The 16,668-nt window shown below is 31.1% G+C and overlaps 1 protein-coding gene across 1 annotated transcript; it reads right to left on the bottom strand.

The window, feature by feature from the left end:
* Positions 1–464: 464 nt before the first annotated feature.
* Positions 465–1,985, bottom strand: LOC133317493 (alkane hydroxylase MAH1-like). The gene has a single exon (XM_061519357.1). It carries the CDS (start codon positions 1,983–1,985, stop codon positions 465–467), a length of 1,521 nt encoding a protein of 506 aa, XP_061375341.1.
* Positions 1,986–16,668: the final 14,683 nt, after the last annotated feature.

The following is a 16,668-nucleotide window of genomic DNA, read 5'->3' as shown; positions in this document are numbered from 1 at the left end:
GGATATGCGAAAGTTACAAAATCAAATGAATACTTCAATTTTGTAACGTGGGAAGGTGAAATGACACGGAGTCGTTTACAAAGTTAGGAATGGTACTATTTGCTCCTTAGTTTTTGGACAACTTGGAGACAGCCCTTTCATTGTTAGCTGTTATAATAAAATAATTGTCCTATATATCAATTGAACTTTGGAATTAAGATTGGGACATGAAGGCCAATATTTCTCTGATTATGACAAAGAGTTGAGGTACAAATAAGCTAATAACTAAATTTAAAGATAATAAGTGACAAAAAGTATCCATACATTCAAAAAGTTAAAAAAACATGCTCAATAAAACATTCTATTAAAAGTTACAATGAAGTTCCAGCTTCTTATTGTGCATAATTAAGTTATTTGCTACACACAAAATCATGACACAATGGTTTCCACACATCCTTATTACATTTGAAATTGAAATTCTTTCATCAAATTTCTCTTTTTGTAATCTTAACCTTCAAACCATGCTTCATAAGAAGCACAATGGAAAGGCTCGGGGTAGCAACATGACCTTCCATCACATGGATATGATAATTGCACAAAATAGCAGTTGCCACAATCTTCATTTGAATGAAGGACATGTCTTTTCCCAAGCAAATCCTTGGTCCTGCATTAAAACTGATGAATTTGTAAGATGGTACATAAACAATGCCTCCTCTGTCAGAGATCCATCTCTCTGGCTTGAATTCCAAGCAATCTTTTCCCCATATTTCTTCAAGTCTCCCCATTGTATACAAATGAAATAATATTATAGTTTTAGGATTAATAATGTGACCACTTGGAAGTGTATCAGCATTAACTGCTTTCTTGCGCTCAAAAGGAAAGGGAGGGAAAAGCCTCAGAGCTTCGCATAAAGCACCATGCAGATAAACTAGCTTTTTCACCTCTTCCACGCCAAAAATTCCTTGCTTATTCTCTCCTTTGTCACCAAAATTTTCTTTAATCTCTTCAAGAATCTTGGCTTCCACTAAGGGGTGTGTAGCAACAAGCCAGAAGAACCAAGTGAGTGCTGAAGCTGTGGCACCTCTCCCTGCTAGGAAAAGACCGATTGATTCATCTCTTAGAAACTTGTCATCATGTAATTGTCCTTTCTCTTCTTTCATCATACCTGTTAGAAAGTCAACGTGAGACTGATCAGCCATTTCATTTTTATTGTACTTGCTTAACTCTTCTCGCTTAGATACTATACATGCATAAATGAATTCATCAAATGTTTTGCATGCTTCTGTGAGCTTCTTCTCTGGACCAATTTGAAGCCAGTTCTGCAACTTCCAAACACTTTTTGGCACTGTGTGTCTGTAGAATATACACTCTTCTGCTTCTGTAAAAGCCTTCTCACATTCAACTTCTGGGAAATCAATGGAAAGACAATTAGGATCATGTCTTAGAACCAAGGAGCATATGTTATCAAATGTGAAACGTTTGAACACATCTTGGAGATCCACCACAATCCCTTGTTTTTGAACATGATTCAATATTGGAAGCAAACTTCTCTCAACCTTCTTCTGAATGGTATTCACCAGAAACACGTCAAAGTTTCTTTGTTTAAGCAAAGAATGGAACAAAGACCTGCTGTATCTCCATGTATCTGAATCAGCAGTGAATATCCCATGTCCCAAAGGTTCAAAAATCTCACGAAACTCTGACCCTTTAACATAGCTGTCAAAATTCTTGATGAGAATGTGGTGCACGTTGATGGGGTCACAAGTGAGCATATAGTTCATTTTTGTGAACCAAGGTCCTGTGAACTCACCAGTGCTACCTTTTCGTTTCAACAAATTGGTTACAAAATCGTGGATTTGCGACAAGTTACATAGGAGTTGTGGTAACATACCAAGGAAAGGCCAGTCTATGAATAAGGGGTATTTGCAACATCTTCTACGATGGAAGATGTAGAGAAAACAAAGGAATGCTGCAATTATTTGTGCATAGGCAAACATATTGGCCATTAGATATATTTGAGATGGCTATAGATTTGGTTGTTCTATGATTTTCGTTTGTGGGTGCATGCCTCTTTATAAAGAGCATGATATTTTCCTTTCCAAAAGATGATTGCACCTATCCAACAAAAAATGTTGAGATACATAGTCTCACATTGATTGTGTGGACAACTAATGTGGTCTTTATAAGGTCTTGAGCACTCTCACCATTTGAGAGTTGTGTATCTCAAACTTCTTTACAAAAAAAAGAGCCAGATACTTTAGGGTTTTTATTTTTCCCCCCTATATATTTGCTCTAAGCTTTTTTTTTTTATTTGCGCACAACGATTGTAAAGTTAGCCCCAAAAGTAATGTTTACTTAACCACTGGATTTGATCCACCAATTCTTTTAAGTAGGAAATGAGATAAGTCAACATGAATGAGGTATACCTCTCTTCCAACATCTTCTAATTAAGAACCAACATGCATTGTTCTCTGTGTATTTTTTTTTTTAAAATGAAAAACTTTTCTTGGAAGCATAAATCAAATTATCAATATATGATACTTTAAATGAAAAGGATTTTAATTACTTCTTGTAATGAATATATATGTATGAAAAAATAACTGTGAGGAAGAGTTTTCACCAATTCGTCACATGACTTTAGTTTAAGAAATTAATCTCTTACTCATCATATGAGGATATTATGAGAATTTTTTTTTATAGAATTGAAATTAACCCGACTTTGTAGTTAAATTTTTGAAGCATTTTCTTAGTTAATTGAATACGTGTTTTTTTTTTTTTTTTTTTTTTTGTATCCTGAATACTTGTTTTTTTATAAAATTAAAGCTGCCGGCGGAATATATTTAATTGTTCTTTTTATTAAATATATTTAATTCACTATTTTAGTCTTTTAAAAATAGAACTTTAAATATTAAGAACAATACAAAAATTTAAAACACTTAATTTAATATTAACTAATTTAAATTAACGTTATACAACTTAACGGAAAAATATAATATCACATTAAATTTTGAAAAGTTTAGTTATTTATTTTTTAAACCGACCCTAATTACTTCTTTGAGGCAAATCAAACCCTCTCGGTATTCCCATTGATTCGACTCTTTAAGCCGCCTATAGGATTAATTCAGAATTCAGGATGTGTCAAAAATTAAAGTTTAAAACACCTTCCCAAGATGGTATTATTGATGAAAATCGAACCGAGACTCAAGGTCCTTTTATTTTGACATTACAAATGTTTCAAAGATTAAATTGATATAGAATGTATCTTTACAAATTACATGAGCTAAATAATATTTAATCTATCAAACACAATAAATTTTGGGAAATACTACTCTTATTTTATATGAGAGTAATTATCTCATGTTATAGAGAGAAACCAAGTGAGATCCATTATTAAAAGGCAAAAAAAAAAAAGGTAAGATTTTCGAAGTGAGAGAACATGAGATAACTACATCATATAAAATGAGACTAATATTTTTCATAAACTTTTATTAGCCAGAACAAAAGTTCAGTCAAAATTACAGGTATTGGTATCACCACTAGAGATGGCAATATGGGTTGAACCCGACGGGTCAACCTGCAAAAACGGGGCAGGTTGTGTTACGTATCCCAACCCGCCTTAACCCGCCCCGTCGGGTTGTGGGTCAAAACGGGTTGGTGGCTGGTCGGCCCGCTAGGTCAGTTTTTTTTTTTTTTTTACTATTCGGTAGAGTATTTTATTTATTTTTAAGCTTTTGCAATATCGAATTTTTTTTATCTTAACACTCCCTAAAAAAAATATAGAAAAAAATCTTTATTTATGATAAATGTTATCTATATATGGAGACAAAAATAAGTTCCTAAAGAATGTTTAATTAAATATTAGCATATATTTATACTTGAGATAGAAAAGAATTAAAGAAAGTATGAAATAAAAATAATTAATATTATATAATTAAAAAAATATAATTTACTTTTAATTTTTAATTAATTTTTATTTTTTAGACGGATTAACCTGTTAATCCAACACAAAACGAAATGAGTTAAAATTTTCAACTCACGTTTAAATAGCGGGTTGAGGTGGACCAATCTATTTTTAACGGATTAATGGTGGGTCTGAGCGGCCGACCCATTTTATCACCCCCACCACTAACAACAGTACTGTTTATTAAATAGAGGTATTAGTAAAGGTCGACGGTGTTGCTGCAATCGCAGATTGCACTAACGTTGGTCTCCCCGCAAACGACAAAAAATTCCTCTTCCAGCTAAAAAGCTTTTTATCTATCCTTCCAAAAAATTGACAGCAATTGGTTCAAGTTTTGCCCCACAGTGTGTGAAACATGCAAGCCCTCATGCAAGAATGTTGGGGTGTTTGTGGATAGTAATGGGAACCAGCGTGTGGCTTGGCTCTCACTAATGAGTCTTACAGAGTGATGCCACCAGAAAATTAAGATTTTGTAAAAGAATAATTCTCTGCTTCTCAACTTTTATTAATAAAATAACAAAATTCAATTTTTAAAATAAGAGTTATAAGCATCTTTTTATAGACTAATTATAAAATAATCCAAAATTCAAAATCTAAAATATTAAAAATAATAAAACTTTCTAAAATAAATATAAAAGTAAGTAACCTCTAAAAATAAATAAATAATTACAATTAAACATTCAAAATACGTCTTAAATCTTATATATCAAATCATGCCAAATGTGTTGTTTTTTTTTTATTGTCAAATAAATCGCAATCATATATATATATATGTTGCTTTATTTAGACTTGAATTTGATTATAATTTGTTATATTTTAAATTACAACTTCTTTTAACAATTAGATCATATTTATTGGGCCACAATTGTGGTTGAACCTGGACTTCATGAATCAATGGTTAAACCATGTGCAATGGTTCAAATGTAACTATATCACAAACTTAGGTTTCAGCCATCTACTTGAAGCCGTTTCAAACCATAAACAAAATCATGTGTTCACCTTTTCATGCAGTACTGATCATGTTTTATTCTGCGTTGGCTTTGATTGTTATGAAATCGATAAACTAGTGATCTAATACGGAAATGCAGCTTGCACGAATAAAATCGATGCTTTTGTCATATTTGTTTTTTTCCTTCTCTTATGATTTGATATAATTTTTTTTATTTATATCAATTCTAATTATCATTTTAAGACAAATCAGCCCTGTCTATCTCCATAAACTTAAATATTTTGACTCGATTATAGATTAGTATCGAGTCAGGTTTCGTTAAATACTTTGACCAACTACTATTGAGTGATGCATTGCCCTTGTGATTATGAGGATGACAAATGTTAGTTTTAACTTTTTTTTATTCTCTTTTTTAATTTTAGTTTTGTTATCAAATGAGATCTCATGTAAGTCCTTATAAATAATCTGAACCCACTCTATCTTAGTAGGACACACTAAGATTTCAATCAATAATAAAAAATAAATATTAAAAAAGATGTCATGCGAACCCCCTTTAAAACTTTGCCATATGCCAACCATCTAAAGGCTAAAAAGAAAAATAGAAAATAAAGAGAATGTATTGTGTAGAACTCTTCAATCTTCACTACTGTACTGAAAAAGGCTACTTAGGCTTTGTTTGATAACTGTTTTTAAAAACAGGTTTTTGATTTTCAAAATAAAAAAATAAAAAAATTCATTTGAAAAGACCTATTTTGTAAAAAATAAAAATAAAAATAAAAAGTGTAACTATTTTTTTGTTTTTAGAATCAAATTTAGAGAACATGTCTGAGTTGTTTTTGTTTTCTATTTTGGATTTTAAATTTAAAAAAAAATAGAAAACACTTGTTTTCATAACTATTTTACAAAACAGTTTTAAGAACAAAAAAAATCAGAACACAATAAAAAAGTCTCTTATTTACTTGTTTCTTAATTGATCGATTGTTTTATTTAGTCTGTCAAGTCTAAAGGCATAGATTGAGTTAAGGAGTAGATCCTCTCATGTGAAAATATAGTTATGTGATCATGTTGTTTATGTTATTTGATTACAATAACTCATTGATAATAAGATAAAAGAAAAATATATATAATTTTTAAATAAATTATTATGATCAAATAATATGATCACACGATGACTTTTTTAATTTTTTTCATAAGAGGATCTACTCTAATTGGGATAAGAGTTATAGTTGTTTCTGTTTTTTAAAACAGAATATTTGGCACGCTGTCTTTCTTTTGTACTATCAAAGTCAGAAATTCGCACAAATGAGGAAAGTTTTCTCTCACTTTAATTTTTTTTCCCCGCTACATTATACAATTTTCCATTTTTGGACAGAAGGTCTGAGCTCGTTTAATAAAAGCTCGTGTTGGAACCAGACTTGCACTTGTATAAAAGCTCGTTTAATAAAAAGGCCTCAGACTCTAATTCAGAAGCTCGGTCTTAGAGCCTCCCAGGCTAGCCTAGTATATAAATATTTATTTATACTTTTTATACTACTTGTAATAACTCTCTCTCATCAATTTATTTCACCCCATTTTATTGGTTTAACAGACTTTTTGAATGATTTTGTTCTATATTATGCTATTTGGATATATATTGAATTTATGTATATTTATGGAATTATTAGTGTTGTTCTATATTATCCTTCATCCTCCTTCACACAAACAAACTCACAAAAACTCATTTGTTCCACTGTGCACTGCTCGTTTGTGTCAATTTTTATTTTATTTTATTTTATTTTTATTTTTGTTGACACTTTTTTTATAATGGACTAAGATAATATAACCTGTTATCTACCTTCTCTCACTTTAATTTTTTTATTTATTGTAGACTTTGTAAATTATTGCTGCAAATTGGAAGCTAAGGTTTCTATCTGGAAATTGATTTTTTGTGGAATTCTGTTCTCTTATTTTTATTCTTTAACATGCTAACAGGCTAAGACAGGCTTCACACAGGCTTTTATTTTTTTGTAAATAAACCAGGCCACAAACCAATATTATATTCGTAACAAGTAACAGGCTAAGGCCAGTCGGACACGTTTAAATACAGGCTTGGCCCATTAACACCCCTGTGTACACACAAATTTTTTGGAGAAAAAAAGAATAAAATATATTTTGAGTCATCGAAAAAAATTATTGGACTCAATTTAATCTCTTAAAAAAATCGACTCGTGATCCTTTTAAATTCCAAAATAGATTTATGTTAGTCCTTTTAAAGGATTAACGTGTGTCTTTTTGAATTTCAGAGGACCATGATTTTGATTATCTGGATCTATTTTTGAATTCTGAGGGATCACGACTTTTTTTTTCCTAAGATAAAATTGAAGCCCATAATTTTTATTGAGAAATCAAAATGTTTGTAACAGTTTAATTAACTCTCGATTACTTTTTTTATATTAAGTTAAAGTTTTCTTTTCTTTTGTATTTTAATAAATTTAAAATTTTCTTAAATTTTTTTCGTTATTCTCTTATTTTATTTTAAGTGTGCAGACATTAAAATTTTACTATAACATTAAAGATAGTCCCAGATATTCAGACAGTCTGGATCAGGCATGCAAGAGTCTTGTATAATGGTGGGCCAGTGAAAAAATGGAGGAATTAGCATATTTTCGTCGAAGAGACATCATAACCTTTTCTTTTGGCACCTAGTCTTGAAAACTGGTTTATGTCAACGCTAGCATAGCAAGAACTTAGACAGTGATTTTACAAAAAAAAAAAAAAATTATTATATATATATATATATATATATAATCTTGATAATTGATTTGTTTGTATCTAACGACTCAAATATTTAATAAATCAGAATCGTTAGATATAAATAGAGTCAACTATCAAAATTGAGAGTGTAACTTACATCAGTGTAAAATGATTCTAATCCATAAAAATTACGTCGTTTTTAGTGGGGGAAAAAAATGGTGTCGTTCTTTGTAGAACATGCCTTTCTTAAGTTCACGGTCATCATTGGAGGACAGAGGAGAAGGATTCAGACGTGCGGCATCCTTTGCCCATTCAATCAATTTCTTTTTTTTTTTAGAGTTACCCAACCCTAATTACCTCTTTGAGACGAGTTGGCTCCCTCCGGTATCCCCACAAGCTTCGACTCTTTGAGCCGGCTATGGGACTAATCCGGAGTGCGGGGGTCAGTGATGGCTAAAGGTTCATCCCCCTCCCCAAGAATGCATTCGATCAATTTCTGAACTTGAACCTTTTCGTCTTCACTTTCTTCTTCAAAATCATATATGGTGTGGGTGTTAGATGTAGTGGCAATGGTAGTTAGAGGAAGAGATGATGATTTATCTTTGAGAGCAGCGAATTTGGCAAACAGATCTTCTCTCAAAACAGATTTTAGTTCATTATCTTGAGGAGGAAGAATAAGAGAATCACTTTTCATTTTGAGGGCATGGAATCAACGCTCTAGATCCAGATGGAGATCACTATCTTTTTCAGCAGAAAGAGAAGCATGAGCTATGTGGGAATTGAGGGAGAGAGCACGAATGACACAATTTTTTATCTCCAACCCAAAATGACGTAGTTTTTAGATGACTTGACATAATGTTAGGTCTTGTGACATGACAAACAATGAACCATATATATATAGAGGAAGGTTATACTTACAACCTATTTTTGTTTATAACATTTTACAACCATATCTTAACCGTTGATTTCCATCAATCCACAGTTATTATTTCCGCAAATTGAACTCATTAATTAATTATTAATTCGCAATAAATGATAACCATTATTGACGGAAATCAACGGTTAATATATGGTTGTAAAAGGTTGCAAACAAAAATATATTTTAAGTATAATCTTTCTCATATATATATATATATATATATATATATATATATATATATATATATATAGGGATAGGTTATTCTACCTACTCTTATTTTGCCTACCTTTGCCTACTACCCTTTCAACACCGTTAGATTACAATCTCATCCAATGGTTGAGATTTGTAGAATAAAATAAACTATTTTTCCCTTTCTTTCTCCTAACTGTTGCTCACGCTCTTTCTCTCTCCTCCCCTTTCTTTTTCTTCAATGGCGCTTCAGCATAAAAAAAGGTGCAAGCTTTTTTCTAAATTTGTGCAACCCAACCATTCTTATGAGCATTTGCATAAAAAATTAAAATGGGGTGTCAAGAAGAAATAAACCTAGATGCCCTATTTTATGGAACCAGTTAGGCCTGTTGTTGGGTGTAACATAGAGAGAACAGAAGTCCTTTCCCCACTTCAAAGTAAAAAAATAATATGAAAAAGGAGATAAGTTGATTCATTTCAAATTTCAACAGCAAAGTAGAAACGTTACGGTAATCGTGAATTAATTCAAATAAAGGGTTTTTCGTGGTTTTCATTTTTTTTGTAATTTTGTGATTTCTGCCATGTTCAATTATATCATATTTAAGAAATTTTGAAAATTATACTCATTCAACAAAATTATTATGCCATTAATCATTGCATGGATTTAGATTCAAATATAAATTCATGTTGTAAATTACGCAAATCGACATAAAGAAAGGGGAGGAGAAAGAAAGAGCATGGGCGACAGTGAAAAGAAAGAAAAGGAAAAGGAATTTATTTTATTCTGTAGATCTCCACTGTTAAATGAGATTGTAATCTAGCGTTATTGAGAGAAGTATGCAAAGGTAGACAAAATAAGAGTAGGCAGAATAACGTATCACATATATTAAATGTTTTGAAAACGATGTCGTTTTAATTTCAATTCCCTTGGAAATTTCTTATTTTTTTTAGATATAAATAGGAGTATAAAAAAATCCGAAACAACCAAACCAATTTTTATATTAAATGTTTTGAAAACGATGTCATTTTAATTTCAATTCCCTTGGAAATTTCTTATTTTTTTTAGATATAAATAGGAGTATAAAAAAAATCCGAAACAACCAAACCAATTTTTATATTAAATGTTTTGAAAACGATGTCGTTTTAATTTCAATTCCCTTCGAAATTTCTTATTTTTTTAGATATAAATAGGAGTATAAAAAATCCGAAACAACCAAACCACTTTAAAAATCAAACTCAACTACATCAAAAGATTTATATTTTTCTAAACTAGTTTATGAACTTAACCACTTTATCTAAAGTAGATTATAAGACTAACGTTATCCAAAAGAGCCAAAAGATTAATGTTTATCCTCCAACCACTACAACAAAAATTTTGTTTAGCCACGGCAAAAACTGTGACAAAATATGAAAAAACTGTGGCTAAACAAATTGTCCAATGTCCGGAAAACCGTGGCTATAATGGGCGTTACATTATTTTAACCATGGTGAATTTTGCATTTAACCACAGGCTGAATGGGCGTGGTAACACTGAATTGGCCGCGGTTTTTCTTATGATAGCCACGTTGTATTAGTGGCTAAACGATTAAAATCTCAATGATAAAAAATTTATTTTGCAACAAACAGAACCGTGGCTAATTATAAGAAATTTAAAAAAAAAAAAAAAATATATTACAAATTCTCCTAATCATATAAAAATTGCATTTGATGCAAGAACAAAAAACCAAATTAAGGGAGGTAATGAAATAATAAAGTGGAGTACGCAATTTAACAAAATATTTTTTTTTCAATTCATATGAGTAAATCATATTATCTACGCAATTTCTCAAAATACATCCTTTTTCCATTTCATATAAACTGATGGTGTTTTTGTTTACCAGAAAAAGATGCTAATCAAGTTTTCCACTTACATCATTTAAAAGAAATAATTTCTAAATAAAGCTAAAATTATAAGTTTGTGATTGTCACTAGACATCTATGCAAGAATGACTAGACGCTTTAATCATGATATCTCAAGTCTTTAGCTTTAAGAAAATAGAGCTCTAGTATCAAAGTTATAAATGTTACAAGTCTAGTATGCAAATGTCTAAAGCTTAGGAAGAAGAGCATATACTATTCACATGTCCTGCCTCGGGAAATTATAGCAAATGAAGCCCTAATGCACGCTCATCTTCATGATCCAACACTATATTTCCATTCTGTCACGATAAGTTACAAACATGAAGTAGATAGTAAAAAATGTGCACAAGTTCGTATCTAGCTCACTACATATAAACACATGGAACACTGAGTCATATCACAATTATATTAGATGATTGTTGAACTCACTGGTATCACGTCAACCATGGTAGGGTACAAACCTAGGCACAACTCTTATACTTGTATCTTATATTGTAAAATTAGGCATATGATACAATATAAATTAAATTAAATATTTTTTATAATATATATTTGATAAACTTGGAGGTCATCATCCTTTGGAAGAAAAATAAACTTACTTTCTTTAATTCTTCTAGGTCTTTACCATATTTCCTGATAATGGAACAGATCCTAGCATGTGCATAGAGAAAATAAATAGTAGCATTCCCCTGTTTGACAGCAAGATTAGTAAAGTGAGACATAAATAAACTTCAAATCAGTAATTAGTTTCGACGCAGATGAAGAAAGAGTTCAACATCAGTTAATGAAAATTTGAACATATCTAAACTTTTTAGACAGAGATTGTTTTAAAAAAAAAGAGCAAACACTTGCAATCACTAAAGTGAAGTTTGCAATTTAGAGGGTCAACTGCAAATGATAACCACTAAAGAGAACATCACAGAAAGTGGGTTATCACAAATCAAATGGTTTGTAATCCATGTGCGTCTATTTTATCAAATTTAGAACATTACTATAGGAAGTTTTTCAATACATCAGACAATCCTTATTATGGGGGAAAAATGCAAGACAGAGCCTATAAATAATGGTTAATAAATCTACTAACTCCTTCACTGTAGCTTCTCACTCCCATATTGTCAAAACATTGATATTTTCAATCTATGGTTATCAAACACATATTACTCTCGAAAATTAACCCTATACTTCAGACAATTCTAGCTGTAAGGAAAAAAAAATAGGACATGGCCCATAAATAATGGTCACTAAATCTACTGGCTTCTTTATTGTAATTTCTCACAAGCATACACTCCAAATTTGCATATGTTGAATGCACCTTATCATTAAGCATCTGAATCGAAGTTGAATGTGTAATTCGTTAATTATTGTTTTTCAAGTCAGCATACCTGTAAACACAAAATGAAGACAAACATAAAGGGCTACAAGGCTACAACTCATTTAGCATTCTCATCATAGGCATAAGCAAACTACAAGTGAAAGACTTGTAAATTCAAAAAAAAAAACTATGTGCAGAACCATAAGTTACTAAAATAAATCCTCATAACTGTGGAACAAAATATAATCCCTGGTCAAACATTTAGCAGGAAAAATCACAAAAAGGTAACAACCTAACAAACTCATGCTTTACTTTTGTAATTTAGCATTTCGCACAAATAATCAAAAACATCAAAGTGAAAAATAGTACTTTCTAATAGGATTCAGAGCATTAGCTCAGAATTAAAATCACGATGTATCACCTATATCTAAAATAATTGAAGTCAGCAGTCGATGAATCCAATAAAAAGTAAAAAGTGATCGAGAGAAAAGAAAAAATAAATAAGAGAAAATAAATAAATAAAAAATAAGGAAAAACACTGTATACATAAGACTTTTAAAAATGTAGTCAACAGGAATTAGTTAGCCAATACATCTGACTCCACAGTAACACGAAAAAATAGTCCTACAAAAAGACTCAAATAAAGGAACTTACTTAACAGCTCCATAACCAATTGCCTCTGCTATTTTTTCTAACTCCTCCTCGGACCAATCTTTAATTTTATCCATAAGAACATAGCATCCGCATTTCATAAGATTAAATGTCTGTTGACTACAATCTCAGTAAATGAAGGGCAACTTTGCAATGCCTTTAGCTTCATCAAGCAAATCAACCAATCAAACAACTAATAATGTTTCGGAAAACAGCTGATGTAAGTTGATTTTCTAACTGTCTTCATGATCATGAACATGTATTACAAACTAGTGCTTTTGAATTATACTAACAACAAGGTGAGTAATGTGCACAAAATCATTTACCACACGGTTAACTGTGGTAGCGGATAGCAGTGGATAAAGGTGATGGATTACTATTAACAATTCAGGTAAAGAAAAATTAGTATAGTACCTTGTTGGGTAGTATTTTTCTCAAGAGAAAGAGTTATCGTTCTCAGGGAACAGGTTGTTTAGTTTTCCCTTTTTTAATTCTTATTTCTAATTTCTTGAAATTAAGTGATCAATCTTTTAAAACTAAGAAAAGACTAAATCAAACAAGGTATTTATCAGATTTGTATTAAACAAAATTTAATAGAGAGATATCTAATCACAAATGTATCAATTATAAGGTTCTGGAATTCTTTGAATCATGGATGAAGGAAAAATTTCGCATTCCTGCGTTTTATAACTGCTACGGCACTTTAATATCAGAATTCGAATTACTATGGCTATTTTATCTGAAACTTCCCAGTTCCAGATTTTAATCTTTAGAATGATCTTTTCCCAAAGTCTTCTAAATCTTTAAAAATTGTATCAAAGACCTCCTTGAGTTATCCCTAACCTCAAGGGTTCAATTAACAAGGGACATAACCTGATTTCCCAATCATAGCTATGCTAAAATTATTCAAGACCCATTCCCATGGTGTTCTTGAACTTAAAATCAAAATCTTGCTAATTAAATGAAACTAAAGCAAACCATCACAGTATTCAGAAAAATAAAAGATCACCCAATCATCGTGAATCCCAGAAGGGAAAAGATCAGAAACTCATATTCAAAAATATTACAAATCTAAAAGTAAAGAAACATGCATCACAAACATTCATGAAAGAAAACTCAAGGTAAAGTTACAAACCGGTTCTTAAAGAGTCAAAGTTACTAAACTAGAGCTAGGAAGAAAAAGATCAGAAATGTGAAAACAGTAGCTCGTATGCAGATCTGTGGTTTCTTTCCTTGAAGTTGCGTTGTCAATGCACTTCGAGATCAAGAATTGAAGAACAAGCACCAGCTTTCAAGACAATTTCTTAACACTCAGATTCGAAGAGAGAAAATACAAAATTCTAAATGTAAAACTGAAACTAACAAGTACGGTCTCTGACCCTAAAATGACTCAGACTCCTATTTAACTAAAAATTATAAAGCTGCCTCCAAATGCACTGCTGTCCATCCATCTCTATGTCCATCCAATGGTTCAGATTTGATCTTGATTTCAAAGAATTGATCTTGCTTCCAAACTGCAGTAAAAATAATAAAAGAGAGTAGTAAATCATCAGTTTATCTCTTTCTCTCTTTTTTCTACCTTTGGGCTAATTGGCACTCATTTGGCCCATTACCATGCACTAATATCCAGCCTTCAACTCAAATATTGTAAAAATAAAGCCATTAAAATAATCATAATTTATAGCTAACAAAATACCCCAAACTTAGTTAATTGCTTGCCCTCAAGTAATCAGACAAACTTCACTCATAAGTTATATATCAACACAGATATAATTTCAATAACTTAGTTAAATTAAATCAGCCATCCGTGCAAAACATCACTCTTCTTAAAGCATTGACCAGGTTTAATGTCAACCAATTCCTACAACCAATTAATCACCCAACTCTAGTCAATCAGCAATTACATAATCATTCAATCAAAATTTCATGCTCATTCATTTAGTTGCAACCTAATTTAAAATGATTCAATTGAAATTCCACTGAATTCCTTTCCAGATACATTCAATCAATCAAACTCTCTCCTGTTTATAAGGGAGGTCACTCATTGTCATTATGCATGAATGCTTTCAACCTACACTACCATTTAGAAACTTGAAGTCCAATATGCTATCTCCATCAAAGGGTCTTTAAGGCTTGTGATGAGGCAGGGCTAGGATCTTTGTTTTTCTAGTCACTTGGCTAATTAAGCTAACCCTTAGTGTCTAACTAGTCCTCATTAGCTCTTTCTGATTTTTTTCTAAACAAGACAAAGGGAAATTAGTAACTCTCTTTCCCTTTTTGTTCAACTTTTTTCCTGCCTCTTTCCTTTTTTTACAAAGATTCAAGCTCAGAGATCTCCTTTCTTTTTTTCTTCTTTTTTTTTCTTTTTTTCTTTTTTGAAACAGAACAAAGAACTCTTTTCATAAAATCACTATGTCCCCTTTTTTTCGATTTTCTTTTACCTCCTGATCCTCTTTCCTTCTTCTCTTTTTCTAATCTTTCTTTACAACCAATTCCCCTTTGCCTCATTTAGCTTATTGTATTTCTGAGCTAATGAGAAGTAGCTAAATACTAAAACAGCTATACAGGGTGGACAAGGAAATTGGCTCATAATATCAGGGTACTTGATCAGAAAAGAAAGGTCTCAGGCTCAAATATAGGGACCAAGGGATATAATCAAAGGGTAAGGCTTTTGGCTCTAGGCTATACATTCAGAAACAATGCCCCAATCATACAGAAATAGCATATTAGTCATCCAAACAGAGTGCAGTATTCAAAGCATCAATGCACAATGACCACTCACAAAGGAATAGAGTGTTTAGGTTCAAATATCTCACATGGGTTGTTAATCCAGTGGGTTTTCAGTGAATCATTAAATTAAGGTTCACAAAAAAATTATGGCTTGTAAATTTGATTTGCAGCTTATATAACTACTTATCAACTAAGCATAGATCCTTAATTGACTCGGAATTAATTTAATTAAATCTGGCTATACTTAATCAGTGATAATGTTAAACACATCATGCTATAAATTATTTCCATGTTACCACTCAAATAAAATCAGCACAGAACAAAGAGAATTATATAATTTTATGGACCAATCAGCAAAGAAATGGTAATAGCAATTAATCATCCCAAACTTAAAATCAAGCTGGGTCCTCACAGCAGAACATAAATATATATAAAAACAATAAATTGAAAAAATAAATAAATAAATAAATAAATAAATTATAATAATTAAATTAAGAACCTGGGTACCAACAAGAGATTGGGCTGCTGTTGTACTGAAATATGAATCAGTGAGCAAATAGAAAGAAAATGAATCTGTTAATAAATAAAGGCCACTCAGAAATATCAAAAGGAATCAACAATAAAATAAATAAAATAAAGCATTTACAGAATATAAGAAACACATTTACAATTTTATTTGAATACTCAAGATAATCAAATAAAACTGTTGGTGTAAATGGATAGTTGAGGGCTGTAATAATATCAACACAAGATGCACACGTCTTATTTGTATTATAACAAGGACTGTATGCATTTATAGAAGAATTTTAATCAAAGAGCTTTAACTCATAATACAACAACTCATTCTACCATAATTAATTTGATGCATTCTAATTTATCTTTACAATGGTTTTCAATATGGTCATTAAGTACATGGTGACAACAATAATAAATGCATGAATACACACAAATGCATGTGTCAATCGTCAATGTTACAACAGAGAAACAAACACCTATAAATGACAGTAATTTAACAAAAATATCATATTCAGAAAATTAGACATACCACTCATGTAAGATAAAATAAAAATATATTTTGAGATGAAACATTTCACAGGCACATGCAAAATCGCAAAATCAGGGAGTACCTACATTTCTTGGCAATATTGTTGTTTTCATTTCTCACAACATGTCAGGTAAAGCTAAGATAGAGTTGACAGTATGCAGAACAGGGAATTTAATACATCAACTATCTTACATCCCAGCCAAATAATTATGAGTGCCACATCAATCCAATTAGAACAACCATTACACAAGTAATACAAAACAATGAAACTCCTAAAGAGAGCATGCAAGTGCAACATTGG

This window comes from Gastrolobium bilobum, unplaced genomic scaffold, assembly GCF_033153095.1.
Source record: "Gastrolobium bilobum isolate Gb01-03AN ecotype WA unplaced genomic scaffold, APGP_CSIRO_Gbil_v1 utg73943, whole genome shotgun sequence".
In the NCBI taxonomy this organism is placed as follows: Eukaryota; Viridiplantae; Streptophyta; class Magnoliopsida; order Fabales; family Fabaceae; genus Gastrolobium; species Gastrolobium bilobum.
Note: the sequence above shows the minus strand (reverse complement) of the source record. Positions and strands in the feature narration are given on the sequence as shown.

Bases quoted from the DNA above. Each gene is read 5' to 3' on its own strand.
- LOC133317493 (XM_061519357.1), bottom strand. From the start codon at position 1,985: ATGGCCAATATGTTTGCCTATGCACAAATAATTGCAGCATTCCTTTGT.